This window comes from Heloderma suspectum, chromosome 4, assembly GCF_057233095.1.
Source record: "Heloderma suspectum isolate Gila_16-S chromosome 4, 16-S_ref, whole genome shotgun sequence".
Taxonomy (NCBI): Eukaryota; Metazoa; Chordata; class Lepidosauria; order Squamata; family Helodermatidae; genus Heloderma; species Heloderma suspectum.
Window position 1 is genome coordinate 135,755,015 of NC_139461.1, and position 23,469 is coordinate 135,778,483.

General features: G+C 44.5%; 1 protein-coding gene across 1 annotated transcript in view; it reads left to right on the forward strand.

Moving 5' to 3' along the window:
* The first annotated feature begins 12,974 nt into the window (after positions 1-12,974).
* DAP (death associated protein) overlaps positions 12,975-23,469 on the forward strand; it is a 72,455-nt gene continuing 61,960 nt past the window's right edge. Inside the window, exon 1 of the mRNA XM_084850588.1 lies at positions 12,975-13,162. Within this exon, the coding sequence (XP_084706714.1) occupies positions 13,108-13,162 (55 nt within the window). The 5' untranslated portion in view covers positions 12,975-13,107. The remainder of the gene's footprint in view (positions 13,163-23,469) is intronic.

Here is a 23,469-nt window from a genome sequence, read left to right on the forward strand (position 1 = left end):
ACTGGGTTCATACAACATGCTAACCCACAATCAGTGGTTGAGTGTGGGTTGCTGTTGAACCGTGGGTTAGCATGTTGTCTGAACACAGGACATTTTCTGCAGGGTGGCTTGTTAACCATGCAGTGCGGTTTATTTTTCTTAAACAAGCCACCTTGAGAATCCAGGGTTTGTTGTTGGGTTGTTCAGGGTGGTTAACAAATAGGGATGTGCGAACACACCTCAGCTCAGGTTCTCCGGGTGCCCACCCCTGCTCGCCTCCCCCTTAGATCCACACTCAAGTTCCCACGAGCTCGGCGAGTCGCCCGCACTCACCCTGGGCCCATCCAGCGAGTGCCCACCATTTTGCCACCTTTTCTTTAATGGAAAAAAGGGAGCTTAAAATGTGCATATTTAAATATGCACAGTTGGGGGCCGGGAGGCATTATGCCTCAAATATTATGCTTTTCCGGCCCCAAACTGTGCATATTTAAATATGTGCATTTTAAGCTCCTTTTTTCCATTAAAAAGGCGACAAAATGGTGGGAGCTCACCGAATGGGTCACAGTGATTCCAGGAGGGCCTGATTGGGTGCAAGTGAGACAGGGGCTCTGTGGGCGTGGTCCAGGGGTTGGGGCGGGGGGGCACCGGACGAACTCCTGGACCCAGTCAGGTGTCTGTGACATCCCTATTAACAAGCCGCACTGCATGGTTAACCAGGCACCCTGTGGAAAATGTCCTGGGTTCACACTATCCCACAGTGCAACAAACAACCCACGATTCAACAACAACCCACACTCAACCACTGAGTGTAGGTTAGCATGTTGTGTGAAATGCCCCAGTGTGTAGTATACACACTTAACCTAGGAGTAAGTCCCATTGAACTTAGCAGGGCTTAGTTCTGAGTACACATATATAGGATTACACTACAAAAGGCTTTAAACTAAAATGCATGGCTCAAGGAAGGTGACACAGAGCAGGTTAGTATTTGTTCATACAAAAATCAGAATTGCAACCAAATTTAATGTCCAAGAAATACCTGAAAATCTAGCATCATGTTGATGCTTGGCACTGTATATATATTTCTTTTCTACGTTAAAAACTGAGCATAATCCAGAGCCTGGCTGTGCACACATATATCCCACAGATCTCAGTGTAACTCAACATGACCTTGTCTGTGCTCATGTTTGCATGGATTGTCATTAAGAACCACTAGCAAAAGCATTTTTGTTATGGTTGCTGTTGTCAAAATACCTAAATGCCAGTTGTGTGTGTGTGTGTGTATTCTTTGCAGATTGTAAAGATGTTTACTAACCTTACTTTATCAGTTTCACCGCATGCTGAATGCATAATACTGTCCTTTCTTTCCATATTATTGAAGAATATTATGAAAATGATGCAATAGTTATATACATATTTCTGTTCACTGTTCATTCCACATATAAAAATATAAAAACCACATTTGGATCTATTTGATACAAAATTTCATTATCTCGCCCTTGATATGTTTCACAACACCCTGTATGCATCCCAACTCTCTAATTCCTAGTCTTCCTGTAATATACTGAATCACTCAATTGCTAGATTCCTGCATCTCAGGGTTACTTTATAATGTTGTTATAACGTTGTAGGTTCCTCAGAAATGCTCTCAACTTAACTACCTCCAGTTGTTTCCAGATTTTCCTTATTCATTCTATCTTACTTGGTCTTCAGTTCTTTTTTCACATTTTAGCAAAAACAATCCTAGCTAACAGGATAATATATAAAAGCTGTCTTTGTTTATCTGGAGGAACACAATATTTGACAAAATTTAATAAATATACCAAAAAGAAGGAATATACCACCATCCTTCAATATTTAACTGCCTTCCCACAATTCTACCACATGTGAAGAAAACCCACATTTGGGTTTTTCACTTTCCATCTCCTTGTCTACCATTTTATTAATTTTCAGGACCGATCAATGCCATTGTATGGCCATTTTAAAACAGTACTTTGGTAAATATAAATTTCCAAGCTTTCTCAGGATTTTCTTTTAGGACATCTCTATACCATTTCTTGATAAATGTGTTATTCTCTTGTACCTGAGTATTCCATAATATCCCATGAATATGTGATATTTTATTTCTTTTTGTTGATAATAACTTTTCAAATTCATTTCCCCTTGACTTAAATAATACATTTGTCTTTGCCTACATAAAAAGGATCTTATCTGTATATATTGCAAACAAGAAGGTTTTGGCTGAACTCTCTCAACGATAAACAAATGATGATATGGAATTATTCTTCACCAATTCCTGATGCTTATCTATCCCTTTCTTTTTCCACAGAACTTTTAGATTTACCATCTAAATATATTTCCGTCAAAATCATTATTTTTATCATACAAGGGAAATACTGGACATTAATGTTTGCCTATTTTACCCTTTATTGCTAAATATGTATTTATTACATAACTACTATAATGAGATTTTTTCCTAGCGTTTTTTAAAACATCCATGCCAGTCTTCTTAAATCTGCCTTTACTAATGTAACTTCTCCAGGCAATATTTACCCTTGTTTAAACCACTGCAAGCTCTATAACAGTATACTTGCTTCATGATAACTTCTCATATTTGCGATTCCTAATACATTCCATTCCCCACCTTTTTTTTTTTTTACCTTTGCTTTACTTCCATCCCCAGAAAGCATTCTAGTTCTGAGGATGAAGCCCAGAATTAATTTGGAAGGAGAATGCGCTATCCACAAGGTGCTAACTATGATAAATTGCCAATCCAGTAGCATTAATTGTCTTCACTTTCAAGGCATGAAGTGTCCAGGAAAAAATGGTTATCAATTCTAAAGACACCAATCTTCATTCATTATGAATACAACAGTCCTAATTAGAGGATTATCTGGTACTTAAAGTTGAGTTGAAAATATATTCTTTCCCCTCTAAATAAACAATTTATCTCTCAAAAGAATCATACCTTATTTTAAGACTGTCTACAGCCTAGCCATATATACTTCACAAAGTTCTCTACATGAAAAAATGAGGTTATATTACACACAGCCTTAGCAGAGACAGAATGTAAGGCCTTCACAATGCATAATTTATAGCCGAATACCAGTACATATTCTTTGGGAAAAATTCACAGAGCAAAGCCCTGAACCTTGTGATTGATAAAGTATGGAACAAAGTTAACAGAAATCTTAAATCATCTACCAAAGACCTGAAGGTAAAATTCATGCAACAGCAAATACCCAACATACTACATCTAAGATAGATAAACAGGGAATCAAAGCTCCTGACAGGGACTGGGAATAAGGAAAGCTTAATATAACACCAGTTTTGCAGTTATTGAAGATGTAGGGGCCAGCTAGAAACACTACTGATTATGAAATAATGCAAATGCCTATTTTTCTTGAAAAATCAAATTATAATATTCAGAAGATTTAAAAAATGTGGGGGGAAATTACTCCATGGTGTTCTTGTTAAACCATGTTGTTTATTCTCTCAGTCACTTCCGACTCTTCGTGACTTCAATGACCAGCCCATGCCAGAGCTTCCTGTTGGCGGTCGCCACCCTCAGTTCCCCCAAGGTCGAGTCCGTCACCTCCAGAATATCATCCATCCATCTTGCCCTTGGTCGGCCCCTCTTCCTTTTGCCTTCCACTTTCCCTAGCATCAGCATCTCCTCCAGGGTATCCTGTCTTCTCATTATGTGGCCAAAGTACTTCAGTTTTGCCTTTCATATCATTTCCTCAAGTGAGCAGTCTGGCTTTATTTCCTGGAGTATGGACTGGTTTGATCTTCTTGTAGTCCAAGGCACTCTCAGAATTTTCCTCCAACACAACAGTTCAAAAGCATCTATCTTCCTTCGCTCAGCCTTCCTTATGGTCCAGCTCTCGCAGCCATAGGTTACTACGGGGAATACCATTGCTTTAACTACACGGACCTTTGTTGTCAGTGTGATGTCTCTGCTCTTCACTATTTTATCAAGATTTGTCATTGCTGTCCTCCCAAGAAGTAAACGTCTTCTGATTTCCTGGCTGCAGTCACCATCTGCAGTAATCTTTGCACCTAAAAATACAAAGTCTGTCACTGCCTCCATGTTTTCTCCCTCTACTTGCCAGTTATCAATCAATCTTGGTTTTTTTGAGTTTTACCTGCAACCCAGCTTTTGCACTTTCTTCTTTAACCTTCATCATAAGGTTCCTCAGCTCCTCCTTGCTTTCAGCCATCAAAGTGGTATCATCTGCATATCTGAGATTGTTAATGTTTCTTCCAGCCTTGGATTCATCAAGCCCAGCACGTCGCATGATGTGTTCTGCATACTGGTTGAATAGGTAGGGTGAGAGTATGCAACCCGGCCATACTCCTTTCCCAGTCTTAAACCAGTTCGTTGTTCCGTGGTGTTCTTACCGTTGCTACTTGGTCATTATACAGATTCCTCAGGAGGCAGACAAGATGACTTGGTATCCCCATACCACGAAGAACTTGCCACCATTTGTTATGATCCACACAGTCAAAGGCTTTAGAATAGTCAATAAAACAGAAATAGATGTTTTTCTGAAACTCCCTGGCTTTCTCCATTATCCAGAGGATATTGGCAATCCAGGCTGGATCTACACTTACTGCCTTTTTTCGCTTCCAATGCGGTTTCACTGCCTGCCTTTCACACTACACAGTACCCGCCTCGAATTGGAACTGGAATTTCCCACTTCCGTGCTCCCGCTTTCAATACCCTAATATCCCGGTATTTCCCCTTAATGTGCTCTGATTTTCTGCCTTCGCTACAATATCTGGTCGGAGTCCCCTCCCCTGCCTGTCCATATACAGCAGTGTTTGTATTTCCCTCCTGTCCAATCACAGCTCTCGACGGCCCCGTATCTTCTTCCGTCTACTGATCGCATAGCTTCCTCAGCAGCCCCCATTTCCTCAGCAACAAGCAAAGGGCTGGATGCGCACGCCCTTCACAACTTCAAAGCTTCGAAGATCATGCCTGAGTTAGAAAAAAAAACATTGTGGAGAAGCCCCGATTCTGCGGGGATAACGCCTTAGTTTTAAAAAAAAAACATCCTGAGCGGGGGATTGTTGTTGTTGTTGTTGTTGTTCAGTCTTTCAGTTGTGTCCGACTCTTCGTGACCCCATGGACCATAGCACGCCAGGCCTTCCTGTCCTGTGCTCTCTCCCGGAGCATGCTCAAGTTCATATTCATTGCATCGGTGATGCTATCTAGCCATATCATCCTCTGCCGTCCCCTTCTCCTTTTGCCTTCAGTCTTTCCCAGCATCAGGGTCTTTTCCAGAGAGTTTTCTCTTCGCGTTAGGTGGCCAAAATATTGGAGCTTCAGCTTCAGGATCTGTCCTTCCAATGAGCACTCAGGGTTGATTTCCTTTAGGATGGACTGATTTGACCTCCTTGCAGTCCAGGGGACTCCAGGGGACCAGCACCACAGTTCGAAAGCATCAATTCTTCGGCGCTCAGCCTTCCTTATAGTCCAGCTCTCACAGCCATACATTACTACTGGGAAAACCATAGCTTTGATTAGACGGACCTTTGTTGGCAAGGTGATGTCTCTGCTTCTTACTATGCTGTCTAGGTTTGCCATAGCTTTCCTCCCAAGGAGCAAGCGTCTTTTAATTTCATGGCAACAGTCACCGTCTGCGGTGATCTTGGAGCCCAAGAAAGTAAAATCTGTCACTGCTTCCATTTCTTCCCCTTCTATATGCCAGGAAGTGATAGGGCCAGATGCCATGATCTTAGTTTTTTTAATGTTGAGTTTCAAACCAGCTTTTGCACTCTCCTCTTTCACCCTCAACAAGAGGCTCTTGAGATCCTCTTCCCTTTCTGCCATTAGGGTGGTATTGTCTGCATATCGGAGGTTGTTGATAATTCTCCCAGCAATCTTAATTCCGACCTGTGATTCATCCAACCCGGCGTTTCTCATGATGTACTCTGCATATAAGTTAAATAAGCAGGGTGACAATATGCAGCCTTGTCGTACTCCTTTCCCAATTTTGAACCACTCGGTTGTTCCATGTCTGGTTCTTACTGTTGCTTCTTGACCCTCGTACAGGTTTCTCAGGAGACAGGTAAGGTGGTCTGGTACTCCCATCACTTTAAGAGTTTGCCACAGTTTGTTGAGATCCACACAATCAAAGGCTTTAGCGTAGTCAATGAAGCAGAAATAGACATTTTTCTGGAATTCTCTTGCTTTCTCCATGATGCAGCGAATGTTGACAATTTGATCTCTAGTTCCTCTGCCTCTTCGAAACCCAGCTTGTATTTCCGGTAGTTCTCGGTTCGCATACTGCTGAAGCCTAGCTTGTAGGATTTTGAGCATCACCTTGCTGGCATGTGAAATGAGCGCAATTGTGTGGTAGTTTGAACACTCTTTGGCATTGCCCTTCTTCGGAATTGGAATGTAAACTGACCTTTTCCAGTCTTGCGGCCATTGTTGAGTGTTCCAAATTTGTTGGCCTATTGAAAGCAGCACTTTAACAGCATCATCTTATAGGATTTTAAATAGCTCAGCTGGAATACTGTCATCTCCGCTAGCTTTGTTGTTACTAATGCTTCCTAAGGCCCACTTGACTTCACTCTCTAGGATGTCCGGCTCAAGTTCAGTGACTGCACTATCATGGCTATCAGGGACATTCAGATCTTTCCTGTATAGTTCTTCTGTGTATTCTTGCCACCTCTTCTTAATCTCATCTGCTTCTGTTAGGTCCCTGCCTTCTTTGTCCTTTATCATGCCCATCTTTGCACCAAACATTCCCTTGAGATCTCCAATTTTCTTGAAGAGATCTCTAGTCTTGCCCATTCTGTTGTTTTCCTAGATTTCTTTGCATTGTTCATTTAAGAAGGCCTTCTTGTCTCTCCTTGCTATTCTCTGGAACTCTGCATTCACTTGGGTATATCTTCCCCTTTCTCCCTTGCTTTTCGCTTCCCTTCTTTCCTCAGCTACTTGTAAAGCCTCATCAGATAGCCACTTGGCTTTCTTGCATTTCTTTTTCTTTGGGATGGATTTAGTTGCTGCCTCCTGAACAATGTTATGGACCTCCGTCCATAGTTCCTCAGGCACTCTGTCTATCAGGTCTAATCCCTGAAATCTATTCCTCACCTCCACTGTATATTCATCAGGGATATGATTTAGGTCATACCTGAATGGTTTAGTGGTTTTCCTTACGTTCTTCAATTTAAGCCGAAATTTTGCAAGAAGCAGCTCATGATCTGAGCCACAGTCAGCTCCAGGTCTTGTTTTGACTGACTGTATAGATCGTCTCCATCTTTGGCTGCAAAGGACATAATCAATCTGATTTCGATATTGACCATCTGGTGATGTCCATGTGTAGAGTCGCCTCTTGTGCTGTTGAAAAAGAGTGTTTGCTAGGATCAGCGTGTTCTCTTGGCAAAACTCTATTAGCTTTTTCCTGCTTCATTTTGTACACCAAGGCCATGCCTGCCTGTTATCCCAGTGATTTCTTGACTTCCTACTTTAGCATTCCAATCCCCTATGATGAAGAGGACATCTTTGTTTGGTGTTAGTTCTAGAAGGTGTTGTAGGTCTTCATAGAACCGATCAACCTCAGCTTCTTCGGCATCAGTGGTTGGGGCATAGACTTGAATTACTGTGATGTTGAATGGTTTGAGATCATTCTATCATTTTTAAGATTGTACCCCAGAACTGCTTTTCCCTCCCTTTTGTTGACTATGAGTGCTACTCCATTTCTTCTAAGGGATTCTTGCCCACAATTGTAGATTTGATGGTCACCTGAATTAAATTCGCCCATGCCTGCCCATTTGAGTTCGCTGATTCCCAAGATGTTGATGTTCAGTCTTACCATCTCATGTTTGACCACCTCCAGCTTACCTTGATTCATTGATCTGACATTCCAGGTTCCTAAACAATATTGTTCTTTACAGCATCGGATTTTCTTTTCACCACCAGACACATCCACAGCTGAGTGTCCTTTCGGCTTTGGCCCAGCCGCTTCACTCTTTCTGGTGCTACTTGGAAATACCCTCTGCTCTTCCCCAGTAGTATATTGGACACCTTCCGACCTGAGGGGCTCATCTTCTGGCATCATATCTTTTAGCCTTGTGATACGTTCCATGGGGTTTTCTTGGCAAGAATACTGGAGTGGGTTGCCATTTCCTTCTCCAGTGGACCACATTTTGTCAGAACTCTCTGCCATGACCTGTCCGTCTTGGGTGGCCCTGCACGGCATAGCTTATGGCTTCATTGAGTTACGCAAGCCCCTTCGCCAGAACAAGGCAGTGATCCATGAAGGGGAGCGGGGGATAGGAGGGAGTAAAACTTAATCTCATTTGAAGGGATAGAATAACCCCCTGCTCAGTGCAGGAAGCCTGATTCCCAGGTGGTCGCCCATCCAACTACGGACCAGGGTCGACCCCACTTAGCTTCCGAGATCAGACAAGCGCACGCAGGAAAACAGCAGAGCGCCCAAGTGTGAACCAAGTTTGCGCATTCAATGAAGCACTGCAACGGGGAAAATGGGTGAGTGTGAATAATCACATTTTAATGCGAGAGCGTTTAACCCGACGGGACACCGAATTCATTGTGATGGTGGGCGCAATGTAGATCGGCCCTTGGTCTCTAGTTCCTCTGCCTTTTCTAAACCCAGCTTGTACATCTGACAATTCTCATTCTATGAATTGCTGGAGTCTACCTTGCAAGATCTTGAGCATTACCTTACTGGCATGTGAAATAAGTGCCACCGTTCGATAGTTTGAACATTCTTTAGTGTTTCCCTTTTTTGGTACGGGGATATAAGTTGATTTTTTCCAGTCCGGTGGCCATTCGTGTGTTTTCCAAATTTGCTGGCATATGGCATGCATCACCTTGACAGCATCATCTTGCAAGATTTTAAACAGTTCAGCTGGGATACCGTCGTCTCCTGCTACCTTGTTATTAGCAATGCTTCTTAAGGCCCATTAAACCTCACTCTTCAGGATGTCTGGCTGTAACTCACTGACCACACCGTCAAATCTATCCCCGATATTATTATCCTTCCTATACAGATCTTCTGTATATTCTTGCCACCTTTCCTTGATCTCTTCTATTTCGGTTAGGTCCTTGCCATCTTTGTTTTTGATCATACCCATTTTTGCCTGGAATTTACCTCCGATGTTTCTAATTTTCTGGAAGAGGACTCTTGTCCTTCCTATTCTATTATCTTCTTCCACTTCCACGTATTGCTTGTTTAAAAATAATTCCTTATCTCTTCTGGCTAACCTCTGGAATTTTGCATTTAATTGGGCATATCTCCCCCTATCACTGTTGCCTTTTGCTTTCCTTCTTTCTTGGGCTACTTCCAGTGTCTCAGCAGACAGCCATCTTGCCTTCTTGGTTTTGTTTATCTTTGGGACGTTTTTTGTTGCCGCCTCCTGAACAATGTTGCGAACTTCTGTCCATAGTTCTTCCGGGACCCTATCTACTAAATCTAGTCCCTTAAATCTATTCTTCACCTCCACTGCATATTCATTAGGAATATTAGTAAGCTCATATCTAACTGATCTGTGGGTCTTCCCTAGTCTCTTTAGTCTGTTCTAAATCAGACTAAATTTATGTTAAACCATACTTATTTTTAAAGGCTCGTTGCAACTGTTTTTGGCATATTTTTAGAACTGGCAATTCTCTACTAGGATCACCAAATCCAAATGTAAAACAAAAGGAATACAGTTAGTCTACATTTTTATACAGAGCTTGAAGGTTCTAAAATAAGGGGTATCTATGGGACTTTTGATTGTACCTATTTAGTAGGTTTTATGTTGGACTACAACTCCTATCATCCATGATCACTGGCCATGCTGGCTGGCACTGATAGGATCTGGAGTCCAGCAACATAAACGGAAGTATTTCATTACACAGCACATAGTTAAACTATGGAATTCGCTACCACAGGATGTAGTGATGGCCACCAATTTGGATGGCTTTAAAAGGCGGCTGGACAAATTCCTGGAGGAAAAGGCTATCAATGGCTACTAGTCCTGATGGCTGTGTGCTACCACCAGTACCAGAACCAGTGAGCCTATGTACACCGGTTGCTGGGGAACATGGGTGGGAGGGTGCTGTTGCACTTATGCCCTGCTTTTGGGTTCCCAGTTGTCAGGTGGTTGGCCACTGTGTGAATGGAATGCTGGACTAGATGGGACCCTTGGTCTGATCCAGCATGGCTCTTAACATCTGGAGGACCTCACGCTGCCCACCCCTATTGTACAGGTGAAGTATATATTATAGGCATGGGGAAGCAAGCATACTTCCACATAGAGGTTTGTTATCCTGAGATTTTACCGAGGCTTCTGCTTCCTGCTTTGCGGGATTAAGATTGGCCCTTTACATGTGCTTCCCCCCCTTTTCCCCTTTATCTGCGAGTTCTATATGTTTTGTTATACAGCCACTAGCTGGTGCTGTTGTTGTAGTGCCACTTGGTCTTTACATGGACAAATTCAAACTGATTCAAACTGAAATGGTCAGAAACAATGGGAGCGGCGCTGGAGGTTGACAACGTCATGTAAAGCACGCACAAACGACTGCGAGTAAGTAATCTCAATCGCAGGATAAAAGCCCCATGTGGAGAAGCCCTGAGAGAACAGATTCACAGTAACACCAGGTCTGTGCCGCTCTAATCCAAAACAAAGTTTAGCCAAGCTAAACTTCCACCCAACACAGTTTAGCTGCTGCTTCTTTAAATCTGTTAGAATTGACTCAAGCAATTCTTTTCCAGCCCCCTACTTGGTATATCCAAGAATAAGATGTTCAGGATGTTTTTGCTACAGCCCATTTGCCCATTAGTATCTATTGTCCCCTATCAACAATCAGGCCTCACCAAAGCCTAGTGGAAAAAACACTTTGCATACCAGTGCAGTATGACTAATAATTATGGAGAAGTGCATCTTCTATCTAGGGTTACTGGAATATGTGCATTTTGAAGTCACTGCTAGCTACATGGGAAGTCATCTGTCCAACTGACTAGCCACAGCCATACCATGACTGTAAATTTAAGGACTCTTGCTTATTTCTAATAAAATTAACCGTGGTCCTTGTTTTCAAATCATTATGTATAGTATCGCAATGTATTAATCGCTTCTTTGAATTTTTATAGAAAACAACTATTTGTCTTCCATCAAGTGTTGGATCCTTCATATATTATGGATCTGTCATTTTCTGAAATAAGGGATGTTGCAATCCCATAATTTAAGTGGAAGTACGTGGGAACCTCTGAAAACAACCACCCCCACCCCCTAGGATTTTTCACTGTAGTGGTCAACGAAGTTTCTCATAAGTGGGTAGGCTACCATCCTGCAAACACAGATCACTCCAGCTCCTAAAACTGTGCCTTGCAAAGTCAATCGAGAACAGTTCCTTCACCACCTTCCAGAACCTACACACTTCTCTTATGTTTCCTGAGGTGAATGTTCATAGATTTTTTTCCATCAAATTTCTTTCAGTGTCCATATGAAGTTCCATTTCTCAAACAAAAGTTTCCTCCAGATATATGTTATGGTTATCAGAACGAATAGTATATATAAAAAAACAGAACAGGCACAACTAAGCATCTAGTGTATTCCTCACCGAGATCGAGAGCTAAGCAAATTTGCTCCATCTGAGGTGAGCAGCACCCAGGCAGAGAGAGACTGTATGATGCAGAAGGAGAATGAAATCAGAAAGTTTTGTGACTAGAGCCTCATTTTCATTCAGGATACATTTTAAAACAACTATATCCCTGGAGTTCTTCCAGACAAGGCTTTTATTAGGCCATCACCCTGCCTCATTCACGGAATTTTACAGGGGTTCTAAATGATAAGGTCTTCCACTCGTAACCCTTCCATGTTTCCCTGCCACATCTTTTCTTACTGCGGAAAATCTATTAAGGAAAAAAAGAAATAGCTGCACAATACCTTCTGACTGTTAGGATTGCATTCAATGTTAGTCCTACTTAGAGTAAACCCACTGAAATGAATGGGACTTGTTAGACTATATTGGATACCATCTTTTGTGTCCCCTCCATCTGGAAGCACCTCTAAACTTTTGATACCTGGGCAGCGGGCACATATTTTTCTGGATTAAAAATGGTGGCAGACTGCTGGGTTTTAAAAATATATACATTTTTAACTGACAGTAGATACATGTCCTCCTTGCAAGCATGGGAAAGCCCAGCTGCGAGGTAGTTGCCTTCCTAGCATCTTACCTAGTCAAGAGCTTGGGGTGGGACTACTTGTTGTGAAATGATAATGCTCCATGATTCCCCTGCACCACTGGGAATGCAGGCTGCATCAAGGATTTCTAGCCTATATACTGGCAAAAAGCAGGATCAGTTCAGCAATAGACATAGGGTGGTAGATGCACTTTTCAAGGCACACTTCAGGCCTTCTTTCAGCAGTTTGGGGAATCACAACTGCATAGGAACAGGCAGTACAGCTGTCTTGAAACTGGCAAAATGGGCTATTTGCTGAAACTTCCCTCTTTTTAAAGCATATGTATAAAATATGCGTACAGCCCCGGTAGATCAGACCAAAGGTCCACCTAAGCCAGCACCCGGTTTCCCGCATATGCCGCAAGGGAAGGGTCACAAACAGAACATGAACCTATTTGGGCTTGCATTTTTGTGATGGTTGGTAGGCGTTGGGAACTTTTGTTACAACAGAACAGGCCCGCAGCAGCCCGCCCTGTTGCTTATCCTCGGCATCCGGTATACGAAGGTATACTGTCCCTGGACGCGGAGGCTCTATATGAACAGCACGACTAAGAGCTGGTGATGAGCCTATCTTCGAAGGCTTTTCCAAATGCTTTTTCAATAGCCTTCTCCATCTCCTTCGCCCAACGTTTCCGTCAGCTCATCGAGCAACACCTTTCCAAAGGAAAGAAGCAGAGCCCGCGCAAGGCTCCGGCGCGCTTGCTCCCAGCGCCGCAGGAAGAGGAGGGAGCAACCCTCCCTCTCCTCCCGCTTCGCACCGCGCTCTGACGACAGAGCCGTGCGCAGCGCGGCGGCGGCGAGCAGCCACGTTGACAAGCGCGGACGCCCGGAGGAGGAGCGCCTTGCGTTTGAGCGAGTCGTCGGCCGCGTTGGGGGCTGCAGCCGCGGTTGCTCTGTTTGCGGTAGCAGCAGCCGCAGAGCAAAGATGTCTTCGCCGCCTAAAGACAAGACAGAGACCCGTGCTGGGCACCCGCCTGCTGGTACTGCTGCCCTTTCCGTCCCCTCTCTTTCTCGCGTCTCCCCTCTGTCTCCCGAGGGAGTTTATTGTGGCAGGGATGAATTGGGGAGGAGGAGGGGCAGTTGGGAAGTTTTTGAAAAATTCCGCCCCCGTGCCATTGCATGCACTTTTAAAGTACCGATAGTAGGTAGCAGTAGGCGGCTACGGAGCGAAATTCCGGCTCGTGGGGATGCCGCTTTGCACACCAGGCATTTTAAAGAGGCGGGTGGGGATTTCGTTAAGGCTGCGATCCTCTTCACGCTTACTTGGGAGTAAGCCCCCTTGGACAGAGTGGGGGCTTACTTTTGAGTAAGCATGCATAGGGTAGGGCTGCAGTCCTGCCCCCGCTTGCTTGGGAGTAGGTCTAATTGAACTCGAAGGGCCTTACTTCCAAGTAAACATGCTGAGGGTCGGGCTGCGCGGGGGTGTTGCACTGTTCAGTTCTCATATATGCCCCAATAGCAGCCTGCCACCTCACTTTAAAATAACAAACGATTCTCTTGAGCTGATTTAGGGACCTTCTCAATGCACGGAATCGACATATGGAAACTTTTCTAGTAAGAAGGACTGCCCATCCCTCTTACCCGCCCTTTTCTCGGCGGTTTGTTGTTAAAGCTAGGCACATAATGTTGCCAACGTGTATACAAGAAAGCAGATCCCTCAAGAGCCTGGTAAAAAGCCTGGTTAAGGCTGTAAGACTGATCCCAGGGTAAGGGTTTCTGAAGGGTCCATAGGCCAACCCACTTTTTCTAGTCCAGAGAAACATTGCAACATAGCCAGATGCTACAGTACATACCCCTTCATGGATCACTGCCTTGTTGTGGCGAAGGGGCTTGTGTAACTCAGTGAAGCCATAAGCTATGCCGTGCAGGGCCACCCAAGATGGACAGGTCATGGCAGAGAGTTCTGACAAAATGTGGTCCACTGGAGAAGGAAATGGCAGCCCACTCCAGTATTCTTGCCAAGAAAACCCCATGGAACGTATCACAAGGCTAAAAGATATGACGCCGGAAGATGAGCCCCTCAGGTCGGAAGGTGTCCAATATGCTACTGGGGAAGAGCAGAGGGTATTTCCAAGTAGCGCCAGAAAGAGTGAAGCGGCTGGGCCAAAGCCGAAAGGACACTCAGCTGTGGATGTGTCTGGTGGTGAAAAGAAAATCCGATGCTGTAAAGAACAATATTGTTTAGGAACCTGGAATGTCAGATCAATGAATCAAGGTAAGCTGGAGGTGGTCAAACATGAGATGGCAAGCTTGAACATCGACATCTTGGGAATCAGCGAACTCAAATGGACAGGCATGGGCGAATTTAATTCAGGTGACTATCATATCTACTATTGTGGGCAAGAATCCCTTAGAAGAAATGGAGTAGCACTCATAGTCAACAAAAGGGTGGGAAAAGCAGTACTGGGGTACAATCTTAAAAATGATAGAATGATCTCAGTACGAATCCAAGGCAAACCATTCAACATCACAGTAATTCAAGTCTATGCCCCAACCACTGATGCCGAAGAAGCTGAGGTTGATCGGTTCTATGAAGACCTACAACACCTTCTAGAACTAACACCAAACAAAGATGTCCTCTTCATCATAGGGGATTGGAATGCTAAAGTAGGAAGTCAAGAAATCACCGGGATAACAGGCAGGCATGGCCTTGGTGTACAGAATGAAGCAGGACAAAAGCTAATAGAGTTTTGCCAAGAGAACATGCTGATCATAGCAAACACTCTTTTCCAACAGCACAAGAGGCGACTCTACACATGGACATCACCAGATGGTCAATATCGAAATCAGATTGATTATGTCCTTTGCAGCCAAAGATGGAGAAGCTCCATACAGTCAGTAAAAACAAGACCTGGAGCTGATTGTGGCTCAGATCATGAGCTGCTTCTTGCAAAATTTCGTCTTAAATTGAAGAACGTCGGGAAAACCACTAAACCATTCAGGTATGACCTAAATCATATCCCTGATGAATACACAGTGGAGGTGAGGAATAGATTTCAGGGATTAGACCTGATAGACAGAGTGCCTGAGGAACTATGGACGGAGGTCCGTAACATTGTTCAGGAGGCAGCAACTCAATCCATCCCAAAGAAAAAGAAATGCAAGAAAGCCAAGTGGCTGTCTGATGAGGCTTTACAAGTAGCTGAGGAAAGAAGGGAAGCGAAAAGCAAGGGAGAAAGGGGAAGATATACCCTACTGAATGCAGAGTTCCAGAGAATAGCAAGGAGAGACAAGAAGGCCTTCTTAAATGAACAATGCAAAGAAATCGAAGAAAACAACAGAATGGGAAAGACTAGAGATCTCTTCAAGAAAATTGGAGATCTCAAGGGAACGTTTTGTGCAAAGACGGGCATGATAAAGGACAAAGAAGGCAGGGACCTAACAGAAGCAGATGAGATTAAGAAGAGGTGGCAAGAATACACAGAAGAACTATACAGGAAAGATCTGAATGTCCCTGATAGCCATGATAGTGCGGTCACTGAACTTGAGCCGGACATCCTCGAGAGTGAAGTCAAGTGGGCCTTAGGAAGCATTAGTAACAACAAAGCTAGCGGAGATGACAGTATTCCAGCCGAGCTATTTAAAATCCTAAAAGATGATGCTGTTAAAGTGCTGCATTCAATATGCCAACAAATCTGGAACACTCAACAGTGGCCACAAGACTGGAAAAGGTCAGTTTACATTCCAATTGTAAAGAAAAGAAGGGCAACGCCAAAGAGTGTTCAAACTACCGCACCATTGCGCTCATTTCACATGCCAGCAAGGTGATGCTCAAAATCCTACAAGCTAGGCTTCAGCAGTATGCGAACCGAGAACTACCGGAAGTACAAGCTGGGTTTCGAAGAGGCAGAGGAACTAGAGATCAAATCGCCAACATTCGCTGCATCATGGAGAAAGCAAGAGAATTCCAGAAAAACGTCTATTTCTGCTTCATTGACTACGCTAAAGCCTTTGATTGTGTGGATCACAACAAACTCTGGCAAATTCTTAAAGTGATGGGAGTACCAGACCACCTTACCTGTCTCCTGTGAAACCTGTACGAGGGTCAAGAAGCAACAGTAAGATCCAGACATGGAACAACCGATTGGTTCAAAATTGGGAAAGGAGTACGACAAGGCTGCATATTGTCACCCTGCTTATTTAACTTATATGCAGAGTACATCATGAGAAATGCCGGGTTGGATGAATCAGAGGTCGGAATTAAGATTGCTGGGAGAATTATCAACAACCTCCGATATGCAGACGATACCACCCTAATGGCAGAAAGCGAAGAGGATCTCAAGAGCCTCTTGTTGAGGGTGAAAGAGGAGAGTGCCAAAGCTGGTTTGAAACTCAACATTAAAAAAACGAAGATCATGGCATCTGGCCCCATCACTTCCTGGCATATAGAAGGGGAAGAAATGGAAGCAGTGACAGATTTTACTTTCTTGGGCTCCAAGATCACCGCAGACGGTGACTGTTGCCATGAAATTAAAAGACGCTTGCTCCTTGGGAGGAAAGCTATGGCCAACCTTGACAGCATAGTAAGAAGCAGAGACATCACCTTGCCGACAAAGGTCCGTCTAATCAAAGCTATGGTTTTCCCAGTAGTAATGTATGGCTGTGAGAGCTGGACTATAAGGAAGGCTGAGCGCCGAAGAATTGATGCTTTCGAACTGTGGTGCTGGTCCCCTGGAGTCCCCTGGACTGCAAGGAGGTCAAATCAGTCCATCCTAAAGGAAATCAACCCTGAGTGCTCATTGGAAGGACAGATAATGAAGCTGAAGCTCCAATATTTTGGCCACCTAATGCGAAGAGAAAACTCCCTGGAAAAGACCCTGATGCTGGGAAAGACTGAAGGCAAAAGGAGAAGGGGACGGCAGAGGATGAGATGGCTAGATAGCATCACGGATGCAATGAATATGAACTTGAGCACGCTCCGGGAGAGAGCGCAGGACAGGAAGGCCTGGCGTGCTATGGTCCATGGGGTCACGAAGAGTCGGACACGACTGAACGACTGAACAACAACAACAACAGTACATAACTGAAACTTTCTGCAATTGCACTGTTTATTACTATAGCATTAGATATCAGCATATTTTATTTTTAAAATGTATGGTCTGATCGTATGCATATTTTACTTGCAAATTAATCCCACTGTTTTCAATGAGGTTTACTACCAAGTTAGCATGCATATCATTGCAGCCATGCAGCCTGACCCTGTGCACTTTTACTCAGAAGTTTGTTCCACTGAATTCCATGGAGTTTTTCCTGAAGTAGGCAGCAATCCTTTAGTCTCACTGTGCAGTACCTGACAGTGTCATTCTGCAAACTCAAATCTCACTGGTGGACCTCCTCTGAATCTTTCCATTGTGCAAGTGGTTGCCCATTATGCTTGTGTAATCCATTGCACAACGGGTTGCACAAGAGTTATGCACAGCTGATTGCACAACAGGTTGTACAAGTGTAATACACGACCCCTTGTGCAACCGTGTTTGCACAAGCAAAACTTTAGTTGGATTCTCTTCCACATAGTTCGGAACATAGTTTCCGCTAGCGCAACGTCATTTGTGCTAATGGAATAACACAGTTGGATACTGCCCATTCTCTGTAATAGTAGTGCTTGAAGTGACATTCAGAAACAAACAAAACAATAAAAATCCTAAAACATCATTGATTAAAAAACCCAGAATGTACTACATTCTTATTCTTGATTGATTGTTGCACTAGGTTTTTAAAAAATCTTGTTTAATAAAAAGTTTTTAGAAGCAACATTTTCAATAGAAAAATTTTAAAAGCACCCCGCCCTCCCCAGCAACAAGAGTATAAAAGGTTTCTGTCCACATAACGTTTCTGTCGAACTTCAACAGTTGTTCAAAACAAAATCTGTGAAATTTCTATAGCATTGTGCAATACTCTTGGTGAATATGGAGCTGCTTTCAAGCTGTTGCAATCCTTTTTGATGTAAGAAATCACCAGTGAAAAATGAGCTGCAATTTTGTGTGTCTACAATTGACTTTCCTTCCTCTTCCTGGAATATATTGATCGCTTGCAGTCAGTACATGTGTTAAAATGTAGTTCACTGTTTTTACTCTTCCACCTTTCCTCTATTATTGACCTGCATGAGCTATCTTGCCTCTAGTTGGCTGGTGCTTTAATCTTGAGCATGCTAAAACCCCTGCTGAAAGTCTGGAAAATACTTTCAAGGGATTTTGTTATCATAAATGGGAGGCCAGAGATCTAGGACTTGCTCCTTATGTTCCTTCACTTTTAATTGACAAGGCCTCCTTTGTAATTGTTACTTAAGTGCAGGGATTGGTTCTAAATGCTTGGACAGCTATATAACCAAGAATTTATCCTCTGCTTTATGAAGTGCCACGTAGACTGGTGGTAAACGTATAAATAAGCAATAATAATCATAACAGTGTTTTGTGAAGGGGAAAGCTTCAGCTCCGGATTGTGGGGGAGACAGATGAAAGAACAAGTCTCTTGGTGTTATTGCTTATGTTCTCAGAAACTGTACAGTGGGGTTGAGGTTGTGAGTGCTTGTACCTAGGAAGCTGCCTCCTGAGTCGGATCATTGGCTCAATTAGCTCAGTATTGTCTACACCAGGGGCTCCCAAAGTGGTGCCCAAGGCTGCCATGGCGCCCATGGGAACCTACAGTGGTACCTGCAAAGCTTTTCACTCCCCGCCTCCTTCAAAAATTTATTTAAAAACAAAATCTTTAAAAACGTTAGGGCACTGGGTTCTTCCTGTTCCTGAACCTGCCTCTGATCAACTGTTCAGTGGGCAGGAAGGGAAGGAAAGAGTCACTTCCTGGCCCTGGCCGTTGTTCTTCTGTCTACACAGGCCTTTCCCCTTTGCTTTCTCTCTATATCTCCACTCCCAGCCTCTATCTTTGCTATTTCTCTCTGCCCAGCCCCTTTCTTCTTTCTCTCCCTTCCCCATCTGCAGCCTTTTTTTCTCTTGTAGCCCCTAACCTTGTTCTTTCTCTCGCAGTTATCCCTTTATCTTGCTAGTTTTCTCCACTCCCAGCATCTAGCCCCGCAGTTTCTCTCTCCCACTCTCTAGCCTCGTTATTTCTCCCCCACACACACTCCACCTCTTTTGAGTAGCCAGACCCCCATGGCAGCCATTATGTGACTAGTAACATCCTCCATGGGAGTCATTTTGTGGTGGTGGCCACAGCAGTTTCTCAAATTCCCAAATGTGCCCACAGGTCCAAAAACGTTGGGGACCCCTAGTCTACACTGATGGGCAGCAGCTCTCCAGCATTTCAGACAGGAGGCTTTTCCAGCCCCACTTGGAGATGCCAGCTTGTGCATGTAAAGCATGTGCTCTACTACTGATCTGTGGCCCTTCCCCAGTCTGCAACTGCTGCTGGAAAGTAAACAGTGATCTGGTTTGCACACAATGAACAACCTACAGTTAGCAAACTGGGAGCTCAGAGGAGCGAGCATCCTGGTTCCTGACTGCTCGCCTGCTTCCGGTACACTAAACAACCTAGGGACAGCCCATCTCTGGGTTGTTAAGGGAGAAGCAACCCAGAGTTTGAACTCATGGTTTGTTCCTAAGTTATAACTCTGGGTTGTTTCTCCCTCGTCCTCCCAGAGTTCTGGAGAAGGTGGAAGTGGTCAGGAGCCAGCTCACTCCCAAGCAACCCATGCTTTGTTATCTGTGGGTTGGTTGTGGTGTGCAAACTAGGTCAATGGCTCAGGATCACTCCTCAGTGACAGCTTGTATGTTCACCCCCTGATTGCAGCTAGAGGAGGGAGCTGCTCAGTTCCCATTCAACAGAAGGCCCAGGGTTGTGGCTTTTCAACCCTTTTCCCTCCATAAGTTGGATCCTCCATAAGATGGATTTCCAGTTGAGTTACCAGAAATTGATGGGGTGCTGGACACTCTCATGTAATCTAGTTCTAGACTGAGTGGGATTGGATCTCTTCTGCTAAAACAATCTTTGTAGGGAGAAATCCTATGGCCACTAGTCAGTGGCTATGTGGCCATAGGATATCTTGTTTTCCAGGAACTGACCTCGCAGCCCATGCTCCGAGGTCAGTTCCCAGAGAACTGACCTTCCCCCTCTTCCACGCTGCCTCACAGGCAATGCGGAGAAGCCCTGTGCTCTGCGCTCGCAAGAGGAGTGCAGAGTGGCCAAAACAGGGCGTTCTGGGGCGAGGAAGGCAGAAATGCCTGTACAACACATCCTATGTATCGTACAGCAGCCTCCTCCCCCGCTCTGCCATCTCGCGGTTAGATAGCTGAAAATGCAGGGCAGGAGGAGTGTGGAGGGAACGATCCCCTCTGTGCGTCTCCTGCTCTGCATTGGATAGGCAGTCACCTCAGAGGTTGGAGGTGGCCGCCTATTTGCATAGGATTGTGCCCTTAATAGCTTTTAACTCTAATCTATGTATCCTCGTGCTTTGCCACAGGCTCTTTACATGCATTTTTCTTGTACTGAAGTGGCTGGTTTACCCACGAGCCAGGGTAAAACCCTTGTCTCAGGTGGACGATTTGGCACATGTTTACTCTGCCGTGTTGTGGCGAAGGGGCTTGCCTAACTCAGTGAAGCCATAAGCTATGCTGTGCAGGGCCACCCAAGATGGACAGGTCATGGCAGAGAGTTCTGACAAAATGGGGTCCACTGGAGAAGGAAATGGCAACCCGCTCCAGTATTCTTGCCAAGAAAACCCCATGGAACGTATCACAAGGCTAAGAGATATGATGCCGGAAGATGAGCCCCTCAGGTCGGAAGGTGTCCAATATACTACTGGGGAAGAGCAGAGGGAATTTCCAAGTAGCGCCAGAAAGAGTGAAGCGGCTGGGCCAGAGCCGAAAGGACACTCAGCTGTGGGTGTGTCTGGTGGTGAAAAGAAAATCTCAGTACGAATCCAAGGCAAACCATTCACCATCACAGTAATTCAAGTCTGTGCCCCAACCACTGATGCCGAAGAAGCTGAGGTTGATCGGTTCTATGAAGACCTACAACACCTTCTAGAACTAACACCAAACAAAGATGTCCTCTTCATCATAGGGGATTGGAATGCTAAAGTAGGAAGTCAAGAAATAACTGGGATAACAGGCAAGCATGACCTTTGTGTACAAAATGAAGCGGGACAAAGGCTAATAGAGTTTTGCCAAGAGAAACACGCTGATCCTAGCAAACACTCTTTTCCATCAGCACAAGAGGCGACTCTACACATGGACATCACCAGATGGTCAATATCGAAATCAGATTGATTATGTCCTTTGCAGCCAAAGATGGAGAAGCTCTATACAGTCAGTCAAAACAAGACCTGGAGCTGACCGTGGCTCAGATCATGAGGTGCTTCCTGCAAAATTTCGGCTTAAATTGAAGAACGTCGGGAAAACCACTAAACCATTCAGGTATGACCTAAATCATATCCCTTATGAATATACAGTGGAGGTGAGGAATAGATTTCAGGGATTAGACCTGATAGACAGAGTGCCTGAGGAACTATGGACGGAGGTCTGTAACATTGTTCAGGAGGCAGCAACGAAATCCATCCCAAAGAAAAAGAAATGCAAGAAAGCCAAGTGGCTGTCTGGTGAGGCTTTACAAGTAGCTGAGGAAGGAAGGGAAGCGAAAAGCAAGGGAGAAAGGGGAAGATATATCCAACTGAATGCAGAGTTCCAGAGAATAGCAAGGAGAGACAAGAAGGCCTTTTTAAATGAACAATGCAAAGAAATCGAAGAAAACAACAGAATGGGAAAGACTAGAGATCTCTTCAAGAAAATCGGAGTTCTCAAGGGAACGTTTTGTGCAAAGACGGGCATGATAATAGGGATGTACGAAAGGCACTTACCTTTCGCGGATTATGTTTATGGTTGGGGGGAGGCGTTCCGTCCCTCCGCCCGGAATTCTCACGGGGGGGAGGCGCTCCGTTCCTCCCCCCCCAGAATCCTGGCCAGCCGGATTCTGCGGAGCCGCCGGCCGGCTCCGCCAGCAGCTGGACATCCGGCCGCTAGCTAGCAGGGACGCAAATGGCGGCGGCCATAGCCACCGCCGTTTGCTTCCCTGTAGTCAGCCGTAAATGTTTACGTAGCCTATCATGGCTGACTTAAAAAAAAAACAAAAAAAATGCATACACAAATGTAGACGCTATGCTATTTGCATTCCCCTTATTTTCGCCGTCTTAATCTATGTAAATGTTTATGTAGACTAAGACGTGCCAAAATAAGGGGAATGCAAATAGCGTAGCATCTACATTTGCGTACGCGTGTTTTTTGTTTTTTTTTAAGTCAGCCATGATAGGCTACATGAACATTTACGTAGCCTATCACGGTTTTTTAAAAAAACCTAGCCGTGATAGGCTACATAAATCTTTACATAGCCTATCACGTTTTTTTTTTTTAAACTGGAAATGGTGGCGGCGGCGGCCGGTTGGAAGACCAGCCGCCGCCGCCAGGAAGATCCGCCCAAGGTAAGTCTCGTCCCAGGGGGGGCAGGCCGTTCCGCCACCGATTTCGGGGGGTCGAATGCGCTGGCATTCGGCCTCCCCGAGATCCGTGGAGGAATTTTCGTACATCCCTACATGATTAAGGACAAAGAAGGCAGGGACCTAACAGAAGCAGATGAGATTAAGAAGAGGTGGCAAGAATACACAGAAGAACTATACAGGAAAGATCTGAATGTGCCTGATAGCCATGATAGTGCACTCACTGAACCTGAGCTGGACATCCTCGAGAGTGAAGTCAAGTGGGCCTTAGGAAGCATTACTAACAACAAAGCTAGCGGAGATGACAGTATTCCAGCTGAGCTATTTAAAATCCTAAAAGATGATGCTGTTAAGGTGCTGCACTCAATATGCCAACACATTTGGAACACTCAACAGTGGCCACAAGACTGGGAAAGGTCAGTTTGCCCTTCTTTGGAATTGGAATGTAATTCCAAAGAGTGTTCAAACTACCGTACAATTGCGCTCATTTCACATGCCAGCAAGGTTATGCTCAAAATCCTACAAGCTAGGCTTCAGCAGAATGTGAACCGAGAACTACCGGAAGTACAAGTGGGGTTTCGAAGAGGCAGAGGAACTAGAGATCAAATCGCCGACATTCGCTGAATCATGAAGCAAGAGAATTCCAGAAAAACGTCTATTTCTGCTTCATTGACTACGCTAAAGCCTTTGATTGTGGATCACAACAAACTGTGGCAAATTCTTAAAGAGATGGGAGTACCAGACCACCTTACCTGTCTCCTGAGAAGCCTGTACGAGGGTCAAGAAGCAACAGTAAGAACCAGACATGGAACAACTGATTGGTTCCACATTGGGAAAGGAGTATGA